This window comes from Corvus moneduloides, chromosome 22 (assembly GCF_009650955.1).
Source record: "Corvus moneduloides isolate bCorMon1 chromosome 22, bCorMon1.pri, whole genome shotgun sequence".
NCBI lineage: Eukaryota > Metazoa > Chordata > Aves > Passeriformes > Corvidae > Corvus > Corvus moneduloides.
This window is the reverse complement of record NC_045497.1, coordinates 3,986,785-4,003,847: the sequence shown is the minus strand read 5'-3', so window position 1 is coordinate 4,003,847 and position 17,063 is coordinate 3,986,785. Positions and strand designations below refer to the sequence as shown.

Sequence of the window (17,063 nt, the reverse complement as noted above, 5' to 3'; positions counted from 1 at the left end):
CTTGGATAAATGTACTTGTTATCAACACCTGTGCAAACCTTTAACATCAGAAGTGATCAGGGTGATGAAAATAGCTCTTTCCTCATGCAGATGGAGGTTAAGAAAGAAAAGTGGTGTCAAACAATGACATATTATAGAACAAACAGGCTTATTCCAGAAATAATGCCTCAGGTGAAATCACTTGTCTGAATGTGTCTGAGTGGCTGAATACCATCAGCAGAGCAAAGATTCTCTCAAAACACACATGGATTCGGGCCAAATTCAACAGAAATTCTACCCCTGCATACTGCAAGACCAACACTCCATCAGCACACAGAAATTACAGCAATTGCTACCAAAACCTAGCCGAGATTTGTGAGAATCAAACCAGACCCATTCAAGCTACCATGGTTACAGAGTGCTGTGCAGCCCAAGCTGGGGTGCCGGGTTGCCCTCGGGCAGTGCCTGTCACAAAAACCACAGAGTCTACCAGAAGATGCTCAGTGTGGAGCCACTCTACAGTCACACAGCCCAGCCAGCAGCCACACAGGCGGACGGGGAAGCTGTACTCACAGTTTGCCCAAAGGAGGGATAAAGAACAAGTGTATTTGCTGGGGGTGGGGGCAGTTGTGGTTTAACCCCAGCCAGCAACTAAGCCCCAGGCCAGGGGAAGCAGATGGAATTCAGCAAATAGGAGTAATTTTCTGAACGTATGGACAGCCTTGGGTTGAGGTGTCTTGGGGAGCCATCACCTCCCAGCCCAGCACAGCCCACGCTCCTACCTCCACTCCTTGCACCTTCAGCTTCATGTGATCCTCTCTGGTGGTCTTCCCGTCTTTCCTTTTTTTCCAGCAATACCCATCTTTCCTGTATTTCACTTTCTTTCTGTTGTACAGGATCATAGAACCATTCTGTGGTCTGAAAGCAAGAAACAGGTTTGGATTACATAAAGAAACAAAACCAGACTGAAAGTGTCTACAGAACCATGTCCCACAGACCAGCAAAAGGCTCCACAGAACAGCAACAGTCAGGATTTGGCATCGAATAAATGTTCCCCTTTTGCTGCTGTTACCTGGCTGAAGTGATGTCTGCAATCTGCAAACTCTTCCGTTGAGGATCTTGTACCTAATGTGGGAAGTGCTAGCGATAGGTTAAAGAAAAAAAAGGGGAAGTCTGATAAAATAGCCAACATTTAAAATTTTCATTGGATGTATTTTGACTGCTACATGCTGAAAATTAGAAGGAAAGAAAATTTAGGAAAAAAAAAGGATTGTTGTTATTTAATTAGACAATCTCTCTCTTTGGCTAACACATCAGCAGAATGAGATGCCAACCACCTCTAAGGCTGCACTGGGACATGGATGTTGGCTTAAAATGACAATAAACAAGCAAAAAAGAAGGGAAGGATAAAAGCACGAGCTTATACAATGGTTTCACTGTTCTGCTTAGATCAGTGCTAGACAGGGAGTAACCTGCTTCCTTCTGAGCACCTTCTCAACTTCAAAGACACAGGAAAACATTTTCCACTTAAAAACTACAACAGCAATTTGAAATGTCTTTAAAAGCACGGTGATGCCCAGTAGAAGTTTGGGTGTAGAGAGATTTTGCTGTTTGCTGAGCCGAATCACAAGTCTGTTGTAACACTGAGAAATAACAAATACCCTCCTAGCTGGGAGGTAGTGAGCATCCTGCACCGGCAGCAGGGGCAGTGAGCATTTTTCCCACATACGCACAAATATTTATTGCTTGTGACCAGAAACCCAAGCCTCATCCTCCCAAGCTACACCTCCTCCTATCCTCCAGGTCCCAGCAGCCTGGACCCAGGGGTCAGGGAGGCTGCTCCTCCTCTCCTCCTCCTAAGCATCACACTGAAACTAAACACTCGGGTGTCAGCGCAGCCACGGTGTCTGTTTGACAGCACTGTAGCTAGTGCATTAATTCAGCAGAGGTATTATGTATCTCATTTCAGTGTTCATTCTATAAAACCCCAGTCCCTGCACGTGTCAGCTCAAACCCTTCTCACAACACCAGAGACCCCCCAGCCACTGTCGGGCTGCGCCCCGTGGCTGACGCGCCACGCGCGTGGTCCGGGCAGGCAATGGCAAAGCAGCGCGAGCCGATCTCCTGCCTGGTGCCTCCGCACTCACACACACGGCGCTGCACGAAACACACGCTCGAAGGACCTGGAGGTTTCTGATGCCAGGGAAATCCTGCTTCCCTCGCCACCAGCACCACATGGGCACAGGGAGGGCAGAGCCGAGCTCCGCAGCCTCACTGCTGCTCTGCGGGGCTGGAAACAGGTTTGTTGGTTGATTTCTGCAATGAAAAAGGAACACAGTGAGAGGGCACTGGCAAAGCAGTTAACGAGATTTATAGAAAATAGAGCCCAATGAAACAAAATCTCTTAAGGATCTCTGGAGCGGTTTTCGATTTTGATAAGAGGGTATTGAGCTGCTTTAAGGCTCACAGAAAGCAGCTGGTTTTTAAAGATAACTTCATGAGACGAGACGCAATTTTAACCTGATCTACGTTGCTGCTGTATTTCACCCGCTGTAAGGAAGAAGAGAGGAAAGCTCTGCCCTGCTCATCCCTCAGCATTCAGACATAGCCCAGAGCAGCCAATTGGTGGTGTGGGAAGATGCAGCAGGCGAGGCCTGCCAGGGATTCCCAGGGCATGTGACAGATGCGACTCCAGCCCAAATCTCTGGGGGTTTTGCCACTCAGCCTGAATTTGGGGATTTCCTTTTTCCCTTTGCAGATGAGAGGGACAAAGTCACAAGCCTGAGCACGGGCTGCAATCCTTGATCAGCTCTGGATTTCCTCTCCTTTATGAACCTGTGGCATTTAAAAGCTGCCTAATCTCTATTTTGGTTTTGTGCCTGTGGCCTGAAGGAAGGAGGGGGAAGGACAGGAAGAGTAATTGCAAAGCAGAAAGCCTTTTGTCTCAAGTATTGATGAGATCTGGATGCTTTCCCCCCTCTCACCCTGCTATCCACTGCCAAGTCTCCCACAAATTGCCACAACAGCCTAAGAGCTACTTTTGCCCAAATTGTTCCTGCTACAGCCAGGAAGAAGATCCTAAATTTTATTTTCCTACTTATTTTTAACACGAACAATCATCCCCTGGGGCTGATGGGTCTGGGAACCTGGTCATTGCTTGGGGTGACCCAGGGCTCCAGACAGTGCTCAGGAGCAATCTGGGCCACTGGATAGACCGGAGTGTCCCTCAGTAAGACAAGGAGAGGGGGAACGGAGGAAATGGGATTTCCAGGGAAGATTTTCCAGAGATGTAATCTTGGATCTGACACCCAGCTCAGCTGCGCATGCTGACCTCTGGCTCTAAGTCCAGTGTTTCTTTTGGATTAAGTCACTTACCTGGGTCACAGGAATCTAAAGCTACGTACCTTCTTGTTAACAGGAACCAGATGAAAAGAGGGAATAAACAGAAAGCAAGTTAAGATTAGGATATTTTGGTCAACTGATGCTTCATATCTGCCTCTCCATTTGTGCACAAATTTAGGTCCCTCTGGCCTGAAGGACCGAGATTTCCCCTTAATTCCATTACTGCAATATTAAAAATGCTGTTCAGTTTAACCAGTTCCCTCTAAACTGTCACATCGAGATGTGGTAAATGTCAGACATATCACTTAATGAAAACTACGTTTTACTGCCTCAGGAGCTGGGGGTGCCAAAAGGGAATTGCAAATACTGCAAATCCAGAAGAGTCTCTTTTTCAGGATAACAGAGCAAGATCAGCCAGAACCACTCCTTGAAAAGGTCCATGGCTCTGAAAGTTAATTTTTATTTTATCATCTGTATTTATTCCAATTCCAATCCAAGGAGCATATTTTATAGAGGAATATGGATGTTTAACGCAGCTGCCATAAAGCAGAGGTACCACACACCAGACCTTTCCTGTACCTCACCAGTGCACAAGCAGAAGCTGCCCTCAGGGCCTGGGTGACAAGCCCCCTCCATCCCTGTCGCCCACCACACCGAGAAATGGCTCCTGCAAACAGTCTGGATGATGCTGTTTTTCACCTACATGATATTTTCTCTGGCTATGAAGTTATAATGGAGCCAAGGGACAACAGGAAGGGACTATCTTCCACCTTCTGCATCTATGCATGATAATAATGAGAAATTAACTTCCACTTTCCCAAAGGAGCAACCTACTGATGCAGAAACTGGCTGGGAAAAGCTGGAGTCCTGGAGGAAGCCATGAAAGGAGACAGCCTTTCAAGAAAATATTGCACCAAATCCTTGTCCTCATTTCCTTAGGAATACAAAGAAGACCAAGTCCTTGAATCTGTCTTCATCCAGGCCAGTTTGGGAATGGGGAGAAGTGCCAAGCGTGAGTGTGACAAGGTGCCTCCCACTCAGCTAATGCCCTGCCATGCAGCAGAGCAGGCAGAGCTCTGGGGCTAGCAAACACTGCAGGTGATGAACTCCAGGTGACCATCTATTCCTCTCTCCTTCCTCTCAGCACTGTGTTCAGCTGCACAGCCCTCACACTGCAGCAGTGATGGACAGGGACTGTCAGTCAGGAGTGCCTCCTGACTGCCATCATGCTCTCATCTCTTATTTCTTGTTTCTGCCCAAGGAAAAAAATCTGATGACTGAAGTTATTTCCCCCCTGAGGAATGCTGCTCTTCAAGTCTTCATTTACCTTGACACTTCCCCCCACTGTACCTGTGGCTTATCAGAAGATTAAAGCCCAAATGGAAAACCGAAAGAGGAATCTCAAGCAGTTGCAGCCCTGGACATCTCACCCGCCCTTGCCCACACAGATACCTGGCCACTCACTGTTGGTTTAGGAGGTCACCCAGACTCATTAAGGATGGAGTCACCCAAGGCCAAGGCAAAGCCATAACCCCTGTGTCAAGGGCATCGCCCCACTGGCCCAGGGAGACACCTAGAGGACCAACAGGTAGCTCTCTTCTGTACTGACAGAAAGCTTTAAAATAATATTTAAGCAGGCAAATGTTTTCAAGACTGTGGGGACTTTGTCCATCATAGCTGTAACACTGGCAGATCACACAAAAATTTGACAAACACTTTTTTCCCCCCTCCTAAATAAACGCTTGGCTTTGACCTTCAGGCAATGACTCACACTTGCCCTGAAAGAAAAGAAACCCCAGCATGTGCCCAGCCTGCACCAGCGGGACCAGAAACTAAAGAAAAGCCCCTCAAGACCTTAATGTAGATATTCAGACTTCACCACAACTGCTGGAAAGCCAGCACTGTGGCATGTCATGGGGAGAAGCTGCTGCCGTTAAAACCTCCGCTCTCTTCACTACAGGTTGGGATTATTGGCACAGCAACTGAAGGAATCACAGACTATGTGTTTGAAATTTGTCTTTGAACTCTGCAAGGATGAAATAAAAACTTCAGGAAAGTCTTCTTATCCATGTAGTAGGAGGTATAAATCACAAGGAAATGTAAATACGCTGCAAGTTTTTTGTATCTAGAATTAAATGTCATTTGCATTTACGATGTAAGTGAACTTAATATCTACAATATTTAAGAAGTTGAAGTCTAAAGTCACAGACTTAGCAATTTTATCCAGAGTTGTAGTTAACGCAATGGCTAATCCCATCAAGGGGCATTAATTGGCGTCTAGATGCTCTTTCTCATAGCAGCAGTAGGCCATAAAACTTAATCCTTACCTCCTCTTTCCAGCATGTAGCCTCCGTGTTCATCAATAAAAGTAATGTGATTCATTAAGTATGGGAATAATTACCTGCGGCTCCAACAAACAGGACTGAACGAGCCATGCCAGTGCCAAGTTGGCTTTCATGCCGTCACACAGGACTGCCAGGGGCTGCCAAGGAAAGCCTTTCTGCAAGATCAGGGTAAATGCTGATGGCTGCAACACAAGCTGCAGACCACTACACAGCTGCTGGGCACCTCTTTGGTGTGGGCTGGGATACCCATTGACAAGTCCTACCCCAAAAGCAGCTCCTTGGGGCTATTTAAGGTGTGATCAGGATGTTGGTGCCACAGAAACACATCGTGAAGATACTCTGTTTGCATGGTGCATTGGTACAGAAGTTAATCCCTGGAACATCTGGGGCTCTGTTGATGGAAGCAGGACCCAACTGTTCTCCCAGCAGTGATGTCCCTGCAGCACAGTGCAGGCAGGTGCCAAGCACAGCAGCTTCAGCTGCAAGTGACAGGGAAGCACAGCCTTGCCCGTGCCCCCGTGGGTGTCCCCGTCAGGCTGCAGAGGCCGAGAGCAACAGGACAGCTCCAGGCACCCCTGTACAACAACAACAACAACTCTGACCAGCACCGCTCCTCCCGTGCTCAGACCTGTACTCATGAATGCCTCGGAAATGAATGTCTTTGCTCCGTGTCCTTGCTCTTGACACAGCTACAAAACAGGTAACAGTGCTACCAGCACTAAGAACAGTGATACAAATAACAACAGGATCTGACTTCTCAGTAGCCATTTACTCTGCTGCCCTTTATGTTTAAGTGTACTGCAGCCGTCCCCAAAGTGCGAACTCCACGGAAGACTCACACACCATCTCTGCCTATCATGGCTACTCAGCCTGATGAACTCCACCATTACAATTTTCCTTTTAGAGCCAATTAAAAAAAAAAAACAACAAAAAAAAACAGATTAAAAACAAAGATCTGTGTAATTCATAAGCACAATCAGGTGGGTGAGCTCTGCTCTCCCAGTGACATAGCAGGTCAGAACTCAGTTCAGCACCTCGTCTGGACCTCCCTAGGCAGGAAGATCCTTCTGGAAACAGCACTGTCCCAAAGCCGCATATTTAGTTCAAGCAGTTAACAACAGTTACATTTTACTCAGCAACATGATAATTCACATGTTGATGGCTCTGAACTCTGTAACAGACTTGAAAAAGAAATTAAAAACAATCTTTATGAAGTCCTTGGCACACCGAGCAATTGAAGCCTCCTCGTAACGATGTAGGACCAAAGACAGAATATTAAAATTGTCATTAAGTAGAATGCACATGAAATGCTAAAAAGTCTTTCTGCAAATTATTTCTTGATATAATGTCATGCTGTAGAACTAAATCTTAGTACAAGGTATGAAAAAAGACAGTTAAATCAACTTTGTTCATTTAAATATAATTTTAAAAGAACTGGCATTCATCTCTTTATTGCTCAAGGTTTTTTATCAATTTCTTTAGCCCTCATTTATTTCTCTTCCCTACTCCCATGGGGAAACCATTTGATTTATTGGGAATTAATTCTTACAATTCATGAATGCTTTAAACTATTTTCAGATTAATCACCACCATCTCCACTGGTGCACCGAGGAGAGCCCAGTTCCCTCTCTGTGCTCACACAGACCAAAGGGCTGGCCCCCAGGTGCCAGCAGCTGTTCTGCCTTACCAATTGCTTTCTCCATGAACACAGATTGCTACGGTGAGGACCAAGGGCTCCAATTAACTTTTAAAAGACTTCTTTGGAGATGGCCTCCTCCTCCGGGTGGTACTTCAGTTCTGGTCGCTTCCCAGCACAGCAGCAACACACGTGTGTGCAAACACTGCTGCATTCTTATGGGGAAGGAAGAAAATGGAAGAAAAATTCTATTTATTTGGTTAACTTATTTCCTGTTCAATTTCCCCACTTGTAACAACCACCAGCTCCAGGCTAACAAGGTTTTCACAACTGTGTCAAAGTGGGGCCGTACCTTGGTTTCGTCCAAAACACCATGTACCAGGGAAATTTGCCAGGATGCACGTGAACCATGTCCTTGGGCTCTGGCAGGGGTCACCTCCCCAGCACACGGGCTGGTGGGAGCCACGTCGGCTTTGCCGGGGATTGGGAAAAATCTCACTGGGGACAGGAGGAGAGCAGAGGTCTGAGGAAGGAAAAGGGCTCTCCCTCTGCTATCAGCATGCAGCTTGACTCATGACTTGAGACACTATAAAAATCTGTAAATATTTGAAAATTGAGTAATAATAAATTAATTATAAATTTTAATTCAGAACCACTTCAAATTGTAAATGCAGTTCAACAGCTGATGAACTTCCAACACTGCAGGCAGCAAAACAGCAAACGCCGGAGGAACTGGCAATGCTGGTATGGGAGGGAGCAACTCCCCAGCTGTGCTCCAGCATTACATCTGTCCCCCATCAGCACAGCCAGGCCCAGCAGAAGATGGGCAGAACACTATGGAAAGGGCTGGAGACAGCCACCACCGGCTTGGTCTGTCCAGGCAAAAGCATTGTATGCAATATTGCAATTGACTTAAAAATGTCAATTTGCCTTGGACTCCATTGATTGCTGATTAATAGTAACTATGTATATAAATCTGGATTAACCTGGAAACCAGAGATGCTCAAACTGTCCCGGAAGCTGGGCTGATTGGGCTGCCTGTCCTCAGCCCTCAGCCAGGACCATCAGCTCTCTGTAGGCCTGAAGCTTAGGACTGAGCAAGCTATTGAGGTCAGTTTTAAGATGGGGCAATGCAAGCAACCCCAGCCTTGTTCAAGCAAAGTGAGCATCCCCAAGGCAGGAGGGCAGAGCTCACAGTTCATCCTCCAAATGGGTTCACAAGTAGTGGCACTGACCAAGCCTGAGCTCTCCTTAACAGTCACTGGCACATGCTGGAACACCCGTGGCAGCCTGTTCTCAGCCCTTCCTCTCTTTCAAATGAACCTCACAAATATAATCTGTTTATTTATATCAATTTGGTCCCATCAATTAATGATGACAAGGCAATTAACTAGAATGCCAGACAGTAAAAAATAACCACATAATGCCTTCTTTAGAGGAAATCTATTATGTAATTCCAATCGGTCTTCATTAACACAAAGTATTCCAGTAAAAGGTAGTAATCTAGTTATAGTCTGTGAAATATGAAGATCCGCAAAGTAATTTTTCAGAATTAAGGGTATTTTTAGTCAATAGGAAGAAAGCCTGTCCGCAATTTTTCTGCAAAAACTTTTTTGTGAAAAACTACCCAAGTCCATAACGTAAGGTACCGGTACCAAGCAGGCTGTGCAGGACCACCAAAAAGGCACTAAATTCCCATCATCACCTCCTCCGCCCACACCGTTTGGGGTCTGGATCAAGCTGAGAGCATGGCAGCGCCCATTTTTTCCATCCAACACTCACTGCACAGATGCTGGCACCAGAGAAAGGAGTCTCAAACCGCCAATTGTAGTCATCTTCAAAAAAAGCCTGACAAGGAGGTTTTGGGCTGATTAGTGTTCAAATCAGTGTTCACAGCTCTATTTAAATGACGATGCAATACACCATTCATCCTAGCCACGAGCTCTCCTTCACACATTGGCTCCATGACTGCCATGAGTGACAGGAGAATGGCACGGCGTGACCTGAGCTGGCTCATTTCCTACCTGACGGACTGAGCAAGTAACTTGTGCACAGAACAAAGACAACACATTTGCTTCAGCATTTCATGTGAGGCACGTCAGAATTAAGAGTGTTTTTAGTACTAACCTAATTCATCAATTGCATATATTAAAGATTCCATTTTAGGGAAAATTAAGACGAAAAACATGAGTCCACAAAACAATCAGCTTTATATGGAAATACACATTTTCCAATTTTAAGCCTTACTTCCCTTCAAACTTATTAATAAACTAGTAGATGATAAGGGAGAATAAACCCCAAATACAGAAAATCCTGCAAACAAAGAACACAGACAAATACAAAAGTAGTCAACCACTTCTCCAAAATATGCCCAAGCTGTTAAGTACTCTCGACTTAAAATTTCTAATGAAGCAGCTTAAAAAATCCCAAATTCCTACAGGAATGTGTTTACAATACAAACTCAATTATTGTCTTATTCTGATGCTTATCTTTTCTTACACCCTCTCAGCTCATCCTACTTCGGAATTTAATTACATTCCAGTATTCTGAGTTCAGATGAAATTACACATTTTCAGATTAATTTAGCCTGAACCGACTTTTGATAACAGCCAATCCTTTTTCTATTGTGCCCTAATTTGTGACACTACAAGTCAGCATGAATTGCTCTTTTAAACCTCGTGTCACCCCACACTCACTGTCCCCAAACCCAGCACAGCATCCAGCATCACTGGGTCAATGTCTGCCCAATTTCCTTTGATCAAAACCCTCCTTTTCCTCTTGCCTCTGTTATTTTCTGAGCTCAGGTTGACACAGATCAGTCAAGGGGTGACTGTTCCCTACACACTGGTGCAGAGAAGGCATGACCTTTTCTGTTTAGTTAAAATCCAAGGGCGATGTTCTCACAAGGACGTTTCAGCTCGGCCGTCACACGAGAAGCACAAGATGGGAACAGGGGCCCAAAGCGGGCCTGGCACTCGGCTTCTCCCAAACCAAATCCCGCTCTGCTCAGCAGAACCCTGCCAGGACATGAAACACTCCCTGACGGACACTTGATGCTTCCCACAGGATCGCCCTGCCAGCATCGTGCCGGGAATCCCGGCCTCTCCCCAGGCTGCCTGAATCCAAGCACGGCCTCCACAGCTTTCCTCTCACCTCCCTCCCACCAGTTGTGATCTGATGCAACTGTCAAATCCTCGGCATGTTTGAAACCTACTTGTTCAGGCGCCAAGTGGAGACTCATCTAATCCCTGCAACGAGTCAGATGCTGCAATTGTGTTAATGCCATGCAAGACTTTCACTTTCCAGAACTTCGCCAAATTTTTAGTATCAGCAAGAAACTAAGATTAAATGTTAGCTCCCCTATGAACAATATAATCTGAAGAAAAAAACTCCAACCCTACTCATTTGATCCTTCTCATATGTTACCTAGAGTGCCCTCATGTCCTTCCTAAGGGCAGAACCCCCTCTCTAACCACTGCCCACTCTGGCACATCAACACTAAAACAGGTGGGACTGTGCCCATACATCACCTGCTTTGGTTGGTTTCCCACCTGCACATGCCTCTGGCTGTGCCATCTCACCCAATACTAGGGATTTTGGTAGGGGCAGGTGGGCAGGCTAAAGGAAGCCATAACAGATATAACAGTCCCTCCAGATCTGGGATCTGTGCAGGATTAGAAGTGACCTCTCTATAAATTTCAGGAGTTGAAGAGATGAGATGAGATGAGATGAGATGAGATGAGATGAAGGACTGAAAAGGAAAAGAAACCAGACAGAGCAGCAGTTAGAAAAGCCTGGGAGTAAAACTAGAGGGAGAAGAGGAGGCAGAGCAAGCACACAAAGCTGCGATTATAAAATCCTCCAAATCTTTCATATCCTAAATTTAAAACAGAGCACAAAATACTGCCCTGCTCTTGGCTAATGCTGTTCTCAAAGGGCACAGTTTATCAGAAAAAGTTTGCTGCACAGACTGGTTGGGTCTTCTAAAGCTGTCTGGAATTACAAATGCCATTGAGCAGGGAGACGGGTCCCCAGGCCATGCCACTGCCAGTGTCACCATCCCTGGCCTTAGGCATCTTGCCTGAATACTGCAAAGTAGAAACAAGAAGCTGAAGAGTGGAAGAGCTGTGTTTCACCTTGGCATTGGGAGCTGGGACTGTGCACTACTTGGTGAACTCAACGTCCCCTTACGCATGGAGTATTTACTTGGCAACTGGTCCAAGAGTGTCACCCTTTCTTAGCTGTTGACAAATCCTGTTACACAGCAAAGATTTGTACCAGGGCTTTAATTTAATTACTGTAAATAAACCCAGCAACTTGGCCAAATGGTTTCATGAGTTACCGGCCCAGCCGAGGGCCAGAAGCTGTAATCCTTTTGCAGTGCTGCTCCACGCAATATCCCAGGTAACGCACTGCTACAGCATCTGCCGCTTGCAAAGATCCAGACAAAGCCTTCAAAACAACTTGGGGTTACTGCCACAGAGATGGCTGTCCCCATCCCTGCACCAGCCCACTGTGGCTCCTGACTGTACTGTGGTTCTAGGAGCAGCCCCATCAGAGCCCTGCAGCGCTGGTGCTTCCAAAGCCCTTGCAAGTGTGTGTGGATCACAATTCCAGCCAATGCCGCGCTGCCCTGCTGCTGTGAATGGGCTTCATGAGGTTGCAGAGAGAACTGATGGCATCCCAGAGAAACAGGTCAAACAGAGGCTCTTGGACACGCTGCTAAAAGAGGTTTTGTCTCTCTTAAGGAAATGTGGAAAGGTTCCCACAATTATCACTTTGCTTCCTTTGCTTGTAACCATGTAAATCAACCCCTAATACCTTGTTTGCTCACTGCAGCAGCATAAGAGCAGGGGGAAACACAGGAGCCCTTTAGCCAGAGAGAATTAAATAAAATAGTGGGAACATCCCACAAATACCAAAGTCAATTAATTCATTTGTTACAGAGCAAGAGTCCCGCATAATTTGTCCTCTGAGTAGTTTATTTTAGCTAACTGCTTATCCAGCAAGAAGATCTCCCCTGCATGACCCATTTGCTGTGCAAGAGGCTCGACTGATGAGAAATAAATGGTCACCTTCCAGAGGGCATGGAGGGACAGCAGGGACATTCCATATGCTGCTCTGGTCCTCAGACCCACATACAAGGAGAGGAATGCACCCATAACCTAACACCACATAAGCAGGGTGAGTGTTGGTGTCCAGGTTCTCCAGAGGAAAGCAGGAGACCACAGTTCCCCCTCCCAGGACAAGCAGGAGAAGGGAAGGCTGCAGATAAGGCACCCTCACTAAGGCTTTACTTCCACCCAGCTTCATCGCTGCGACTCACAGCAATGTGTTCACCCATCACTCGCCTTTTACAACAGCACTTAAAGCAACACAACAATTCCACTTGTGAGGGTGGAGCTCTTTGTCAGCCACATCACCCTCTCAGCTTCTCCACTGGAGTCAGAGCAGAGGCAGAACCAAATGGCTTAATGCTTCACTTATAGATCTCCTGTCTGTAAATATTGCGGGGGGACAGGTGGAGCAGAGCTGTCAGACCTGCAGCTGCCTTCAGCTGGCCAAAAGATGGAACCAGGACAGATGTTATTGGTCTCATCAAAATTTTGTAAATTGAACAGTGAGACGGAACAGCCTTATTTATCTTAATTTAGTTCATCCTTGACATTTACAAAATAAATACAGAAATAATACTCTCCTGTATTCACAATTCACTCTCACTGATGGCAGCAGGAATCACACAAGCTCTGACAAAGGACAGGGAGTGACACAGCTGCTGCCTGCTGGAAGCAGAGCAGAGGAGGCCAGAGGATCCCCAAGGGACCCACCAGTACCTCTCACCTCAACACCTCCCTGCAGCACCAAGCACATCCTCGCTGGACAGAGACAGGCAATGCTGAAAGGAGAAAAAGGAGGACTGCAAGGTGATGCTTTGAGATTGGCTGGGCAGAGGATTTCGAGTCACCACCAAAGAGGCAACAGGATTTCTGTCAGGAAAGCTTCAACCTTTCACATTCCACCAGGAGGCTTCTGATGGGCTTTTACTGATGCTTCATCTCCCTCAGAATCAATAGAAAACAATAATCCCACGTCTAGGCATAAATCATGCCGCACAACTCAGCAAATCATCACGTGGGATGCCTTGGGACAAAGCCACTTCTTTATTTCCAGAAACAGCACCATTAATGGTTTCCGCCTGCCAAGCAACAAGATTCTCACTTCACAGCACTGGAAACCTCCATCTTGCACTGAGCCCAGCCACTGGCTCCACTTACTGTGGAGCAAACATGGGCAAAGCTCATCTCAGCTCGTGGGTGGCTGGCGGGTGTTGGTGCTGAGAATGAGCCAGGGAGGCAGAGGGGCTACGGAGGGACAGATGCCCACCCGCCCTGACACCAGTCCCAACGTGTGCCCGCCTGCCTGGGGCCACAAAGCCACTCCTCACACCAGTCCCAACACATGCCTGCCTGCCCAGGGCTGCAAAGTGGCTCCTAAAACCCCTTTTACCACTTGTCATACTGGTGATGTCGCTTCAGGTGCAGCAGCCCCAGGCAGGAGGCTGTACTGTCTGTTTACAGGAAACAAAGCTGCAGCAGCACGAGTCAGAAACTCAACGCTCCCACAAACAGCAGCTCTGGAAAACCCCAGCAGCACTTTTCCTCATGTCACTTTACATCCTGTCAGTAACTTACAGGAAACAAAACGGCCTGGTGGAGTTATCCGAGGGTGTGAGACTTAAGGTACATCTGTAATTAAAACACAGACACCAAAGCTGCGAAGCAGCGCCATAAAGCAGATCATTTTACAGCTGGCTGGGCTCCCTCTGATGTACTTGAGAACCATTTTTAAGTGACATAAAGTTTAACATACCGGTACATCTGCCTACCCACAAGATTCTACACGGAATTTAAAATTTAATTATATTAAAGTATTGTTACAGTGTGCGTAGCAAGAACGCCAACCGAGTGTAACTTGAGGAGAATCTTTGCCAGATTGTTGTAAATCTGTGTTTTCAGGACTAGAAAGGAAAAAAAAGAAAAATTCAAACCTGAACACCTGTATCGGGTGCTGTCAGCTTCATTACCGCTCACCCACCAACTGCTCCGCATTTGAGCTGAGCAGGATCACACACTTGCCCAGTGTTTCACTACAATGTCAATGCACACCTACAGTACCTGTGCCTGCCAAGCAATTACTCCTCACACCGCAGTGAAAGCAAAGCCTGCTCACTGCCTACACACACTTATTCAGCACCAAAAGAAAAAGCCCAGGCTCTGCAGGCAGCTCCTCATCTTCCAACAACCACGACACAAACCAATCTGCCCTCTCCAGGCTGAGGAGCAGGTCCTCTGGGATGCTTCCAGCTGCTTTGCATACACACAGGCACAAACATCCTCTCCCCAGTTCCATGTTACCAGCACACGCTGGCTAACATTCCACTGGGCAACTTAACTCACACTGTGCTTGTCATACGTAAGACACTGTCCCCATCTGGAAATCAAAGCATCCACCCCCTGGACACAGAGCAGCCCTCTCCCCAGGGCTCAGGCACCCCAACCCCTGCCAGCCCAAGATGGTCACGGTGCATTGCTTCAGCCCTGCACTCCAACCTCAGGGCCAGGTTTCTTAGAGGCAAAAATCCTTGTCAATAAATAAAGAACCCAAATAAACAGTTTCTTTTTCAGCAGTTGCTATTTGTAGCCATTAAGATGCAACAAGCAGTTGCTGGATGGTGTTTTTGATGCAGAGAATGTATTGGAAGAAACAAGAGAATATCATTAAGGGTCAATTAGGAGCAACTTAAAGGTTATTTTTGCATATCTCACCTCCTGGACAAAAGATGATTCTTCGGTGCCATATAAATATAAATTAAGTTGCATAAGTCTTTAAAATGTGACAAAGACTTTCATTTTGTTGCCGTTTAAAACAGCCTGAAGAGCAAACAGCAGGTCTCTTGCCCCTCTGCAGCCTGCACATATGATGTAGGAAAGGGCAGGCCCAAGGTGGTTCCACAATGGCCATTAAGCCCTGTCCTTCACGGTCCCCTTCGATGGGAAGCACAGAATGCTGGACAATAGGGAATGGTCTGCCAGGTCTGGGTGTGAACATCAGAAGCCCCAACCCAACACCTCTTCCAGCACCCTTTCCTCTGTTCTACCCAGGACAAGGGTAGCTCCTCATTGATCTGCCTCGCAGCTTGTTAATCCCCAATCACAGGGCCAGTACAGGGAGATCACACACACCTCCTCAACCCTGAACATCCTCCCACCCTGTAACATGAGATCAAGAACAGTCAGAGCCGGTCAAACACTGAATGTCAGTCCAAAGCCATGTTGTTTTCCTTGGCCATATCCATTGACAGAAAAACCTACCAATCCTCACTGCAGGCAGATGGGTTTACTGAATAATTTCACTGCTTTGTTATCAGATAATTGCTTTTTCTCATGATTCCATGTTTTCCACAGTTCTCTTCTCCTCCAAGGGGCAATGCTGCAGGGCTCTCATGAGCCCACATGAAGAGGAGAAGGAGCCTTTGCACCCCAGCCCTGTGTGCCTGCAAAGCTGGGCAGTGGGGGCAGGTGTTCCTGTGCACGGACCAGCTGTGGAGCCATCATCTCTGACACGTATCCCTCCGACATGTGGGAAAGCCCAAGCCTGGTGACCACACACAGGGGCTGCAGAGCCATTGGTGGGCTGGAAAAGCCAACCTGCAGCCTCTGTGCCAGGTGAATCCAAAACAAAAACACAGACCTCTTGCCTTGGCTGTCCAGGTTGACCAATGGCATCTTCTGTTGTGAGACAGCTCTTCTGAGCTGCCAGCTAAATACAGAGGGAAACCAGCTCTCCCAGAGCACCAGCACACACCAGGCTGGATTTGTCATGGGAAGAATTTGGAAGGAATACTTGAAGACCATCACCTGAGTCAGGCCAGGCATCCAGATGGCTCCCAGCAACTCTGCCCTTAGGTCACTTTACAATCAACATGGTGAGCTGTTAAAAGAATTCATTACTGGCGTCTCAACACCCCTGGACTACAGCAGCTAAAAATCTATATGAACTAGGGGCTCTTAAAATCATCTCTGCACTGTTTATTCTCTGCAGGGAAAATAAAGAGAAGGAAATACTGAAAGCAGCGAGAAGAAAGTGTTGAGACTCATGAAATCTATAAAGTGTAAAGAGAGATGTGCCACATTTAGTAGGGATTATGTCGAGCAGCATCCCGAGCCAGGAGTGCTGACAGCACACACACATTGCCTTCGACAGAGGCAAAGAGGTCGTACACGACCCCAAATATGCCGGCAGAGCTCCCAGCAGCATGAGCAGAAAACCCAAGTATCAGCACTGCCCACGGGCAAGGTTAATGGTCCTGGATCCTATGGAGAGTACGAACCACATGAGAGAGCAGGACCTTTAAAACATGCCTTGAAAGTCTAAACAAGGTCTCGAGAGGACTTTTATTTGCAACAAGCACAATGGGAGATGGACAGAACTTTTGCCACCAATCACAGCTCTGGGCAGCTGCTTTTTCACAGCCTCCAGCTCCCATGAGCTTCTCCTCCACAGTGAGCCCCTGTCTCATTTCCCAAGGGCCAGGACATCCTGGCAGCAGCATCCACTCCATGCAGTGGGACAGCTCTCACAGAGAGCACACTGGAAAGAAGGCTCGCAAGGTAATGGCCTAACACAGTGAATTAATTCCAAAGCACAATTGTTTTCAATCTTCATTTAAACCCAACCTTAGCTAATCTCACTTTAACGAC

The 17,063-nt window shown here is 46.9% G+C and overlaps 1 protein-coding gene across 10 annotated transcripts in view; it reads right to left on the bottom strand.

Annotated features, from left to right (window-relative positions):
- CAMTA1 (calmodulin binding transcription activator 1) overlaps positions 1–17,063 on the bottom strand; it is a 235,320-nt gene that overhangs the window by 152,795 nt on the left and 65,462 nt on the right. For all 10 annotated transcript variants that reach the window (XM_032131753.1, XM_032131752.1, XM_032131756.1 and 7 more), the window contains one exon: positions 762–897. In XM_032131753.1, coding sequence (XP_031987644.1) covers positions 762–897 — 136 coding nt within the window. The remainder of the gene's footprint in view (positions 1–761; positions 898–17,063) is intronic.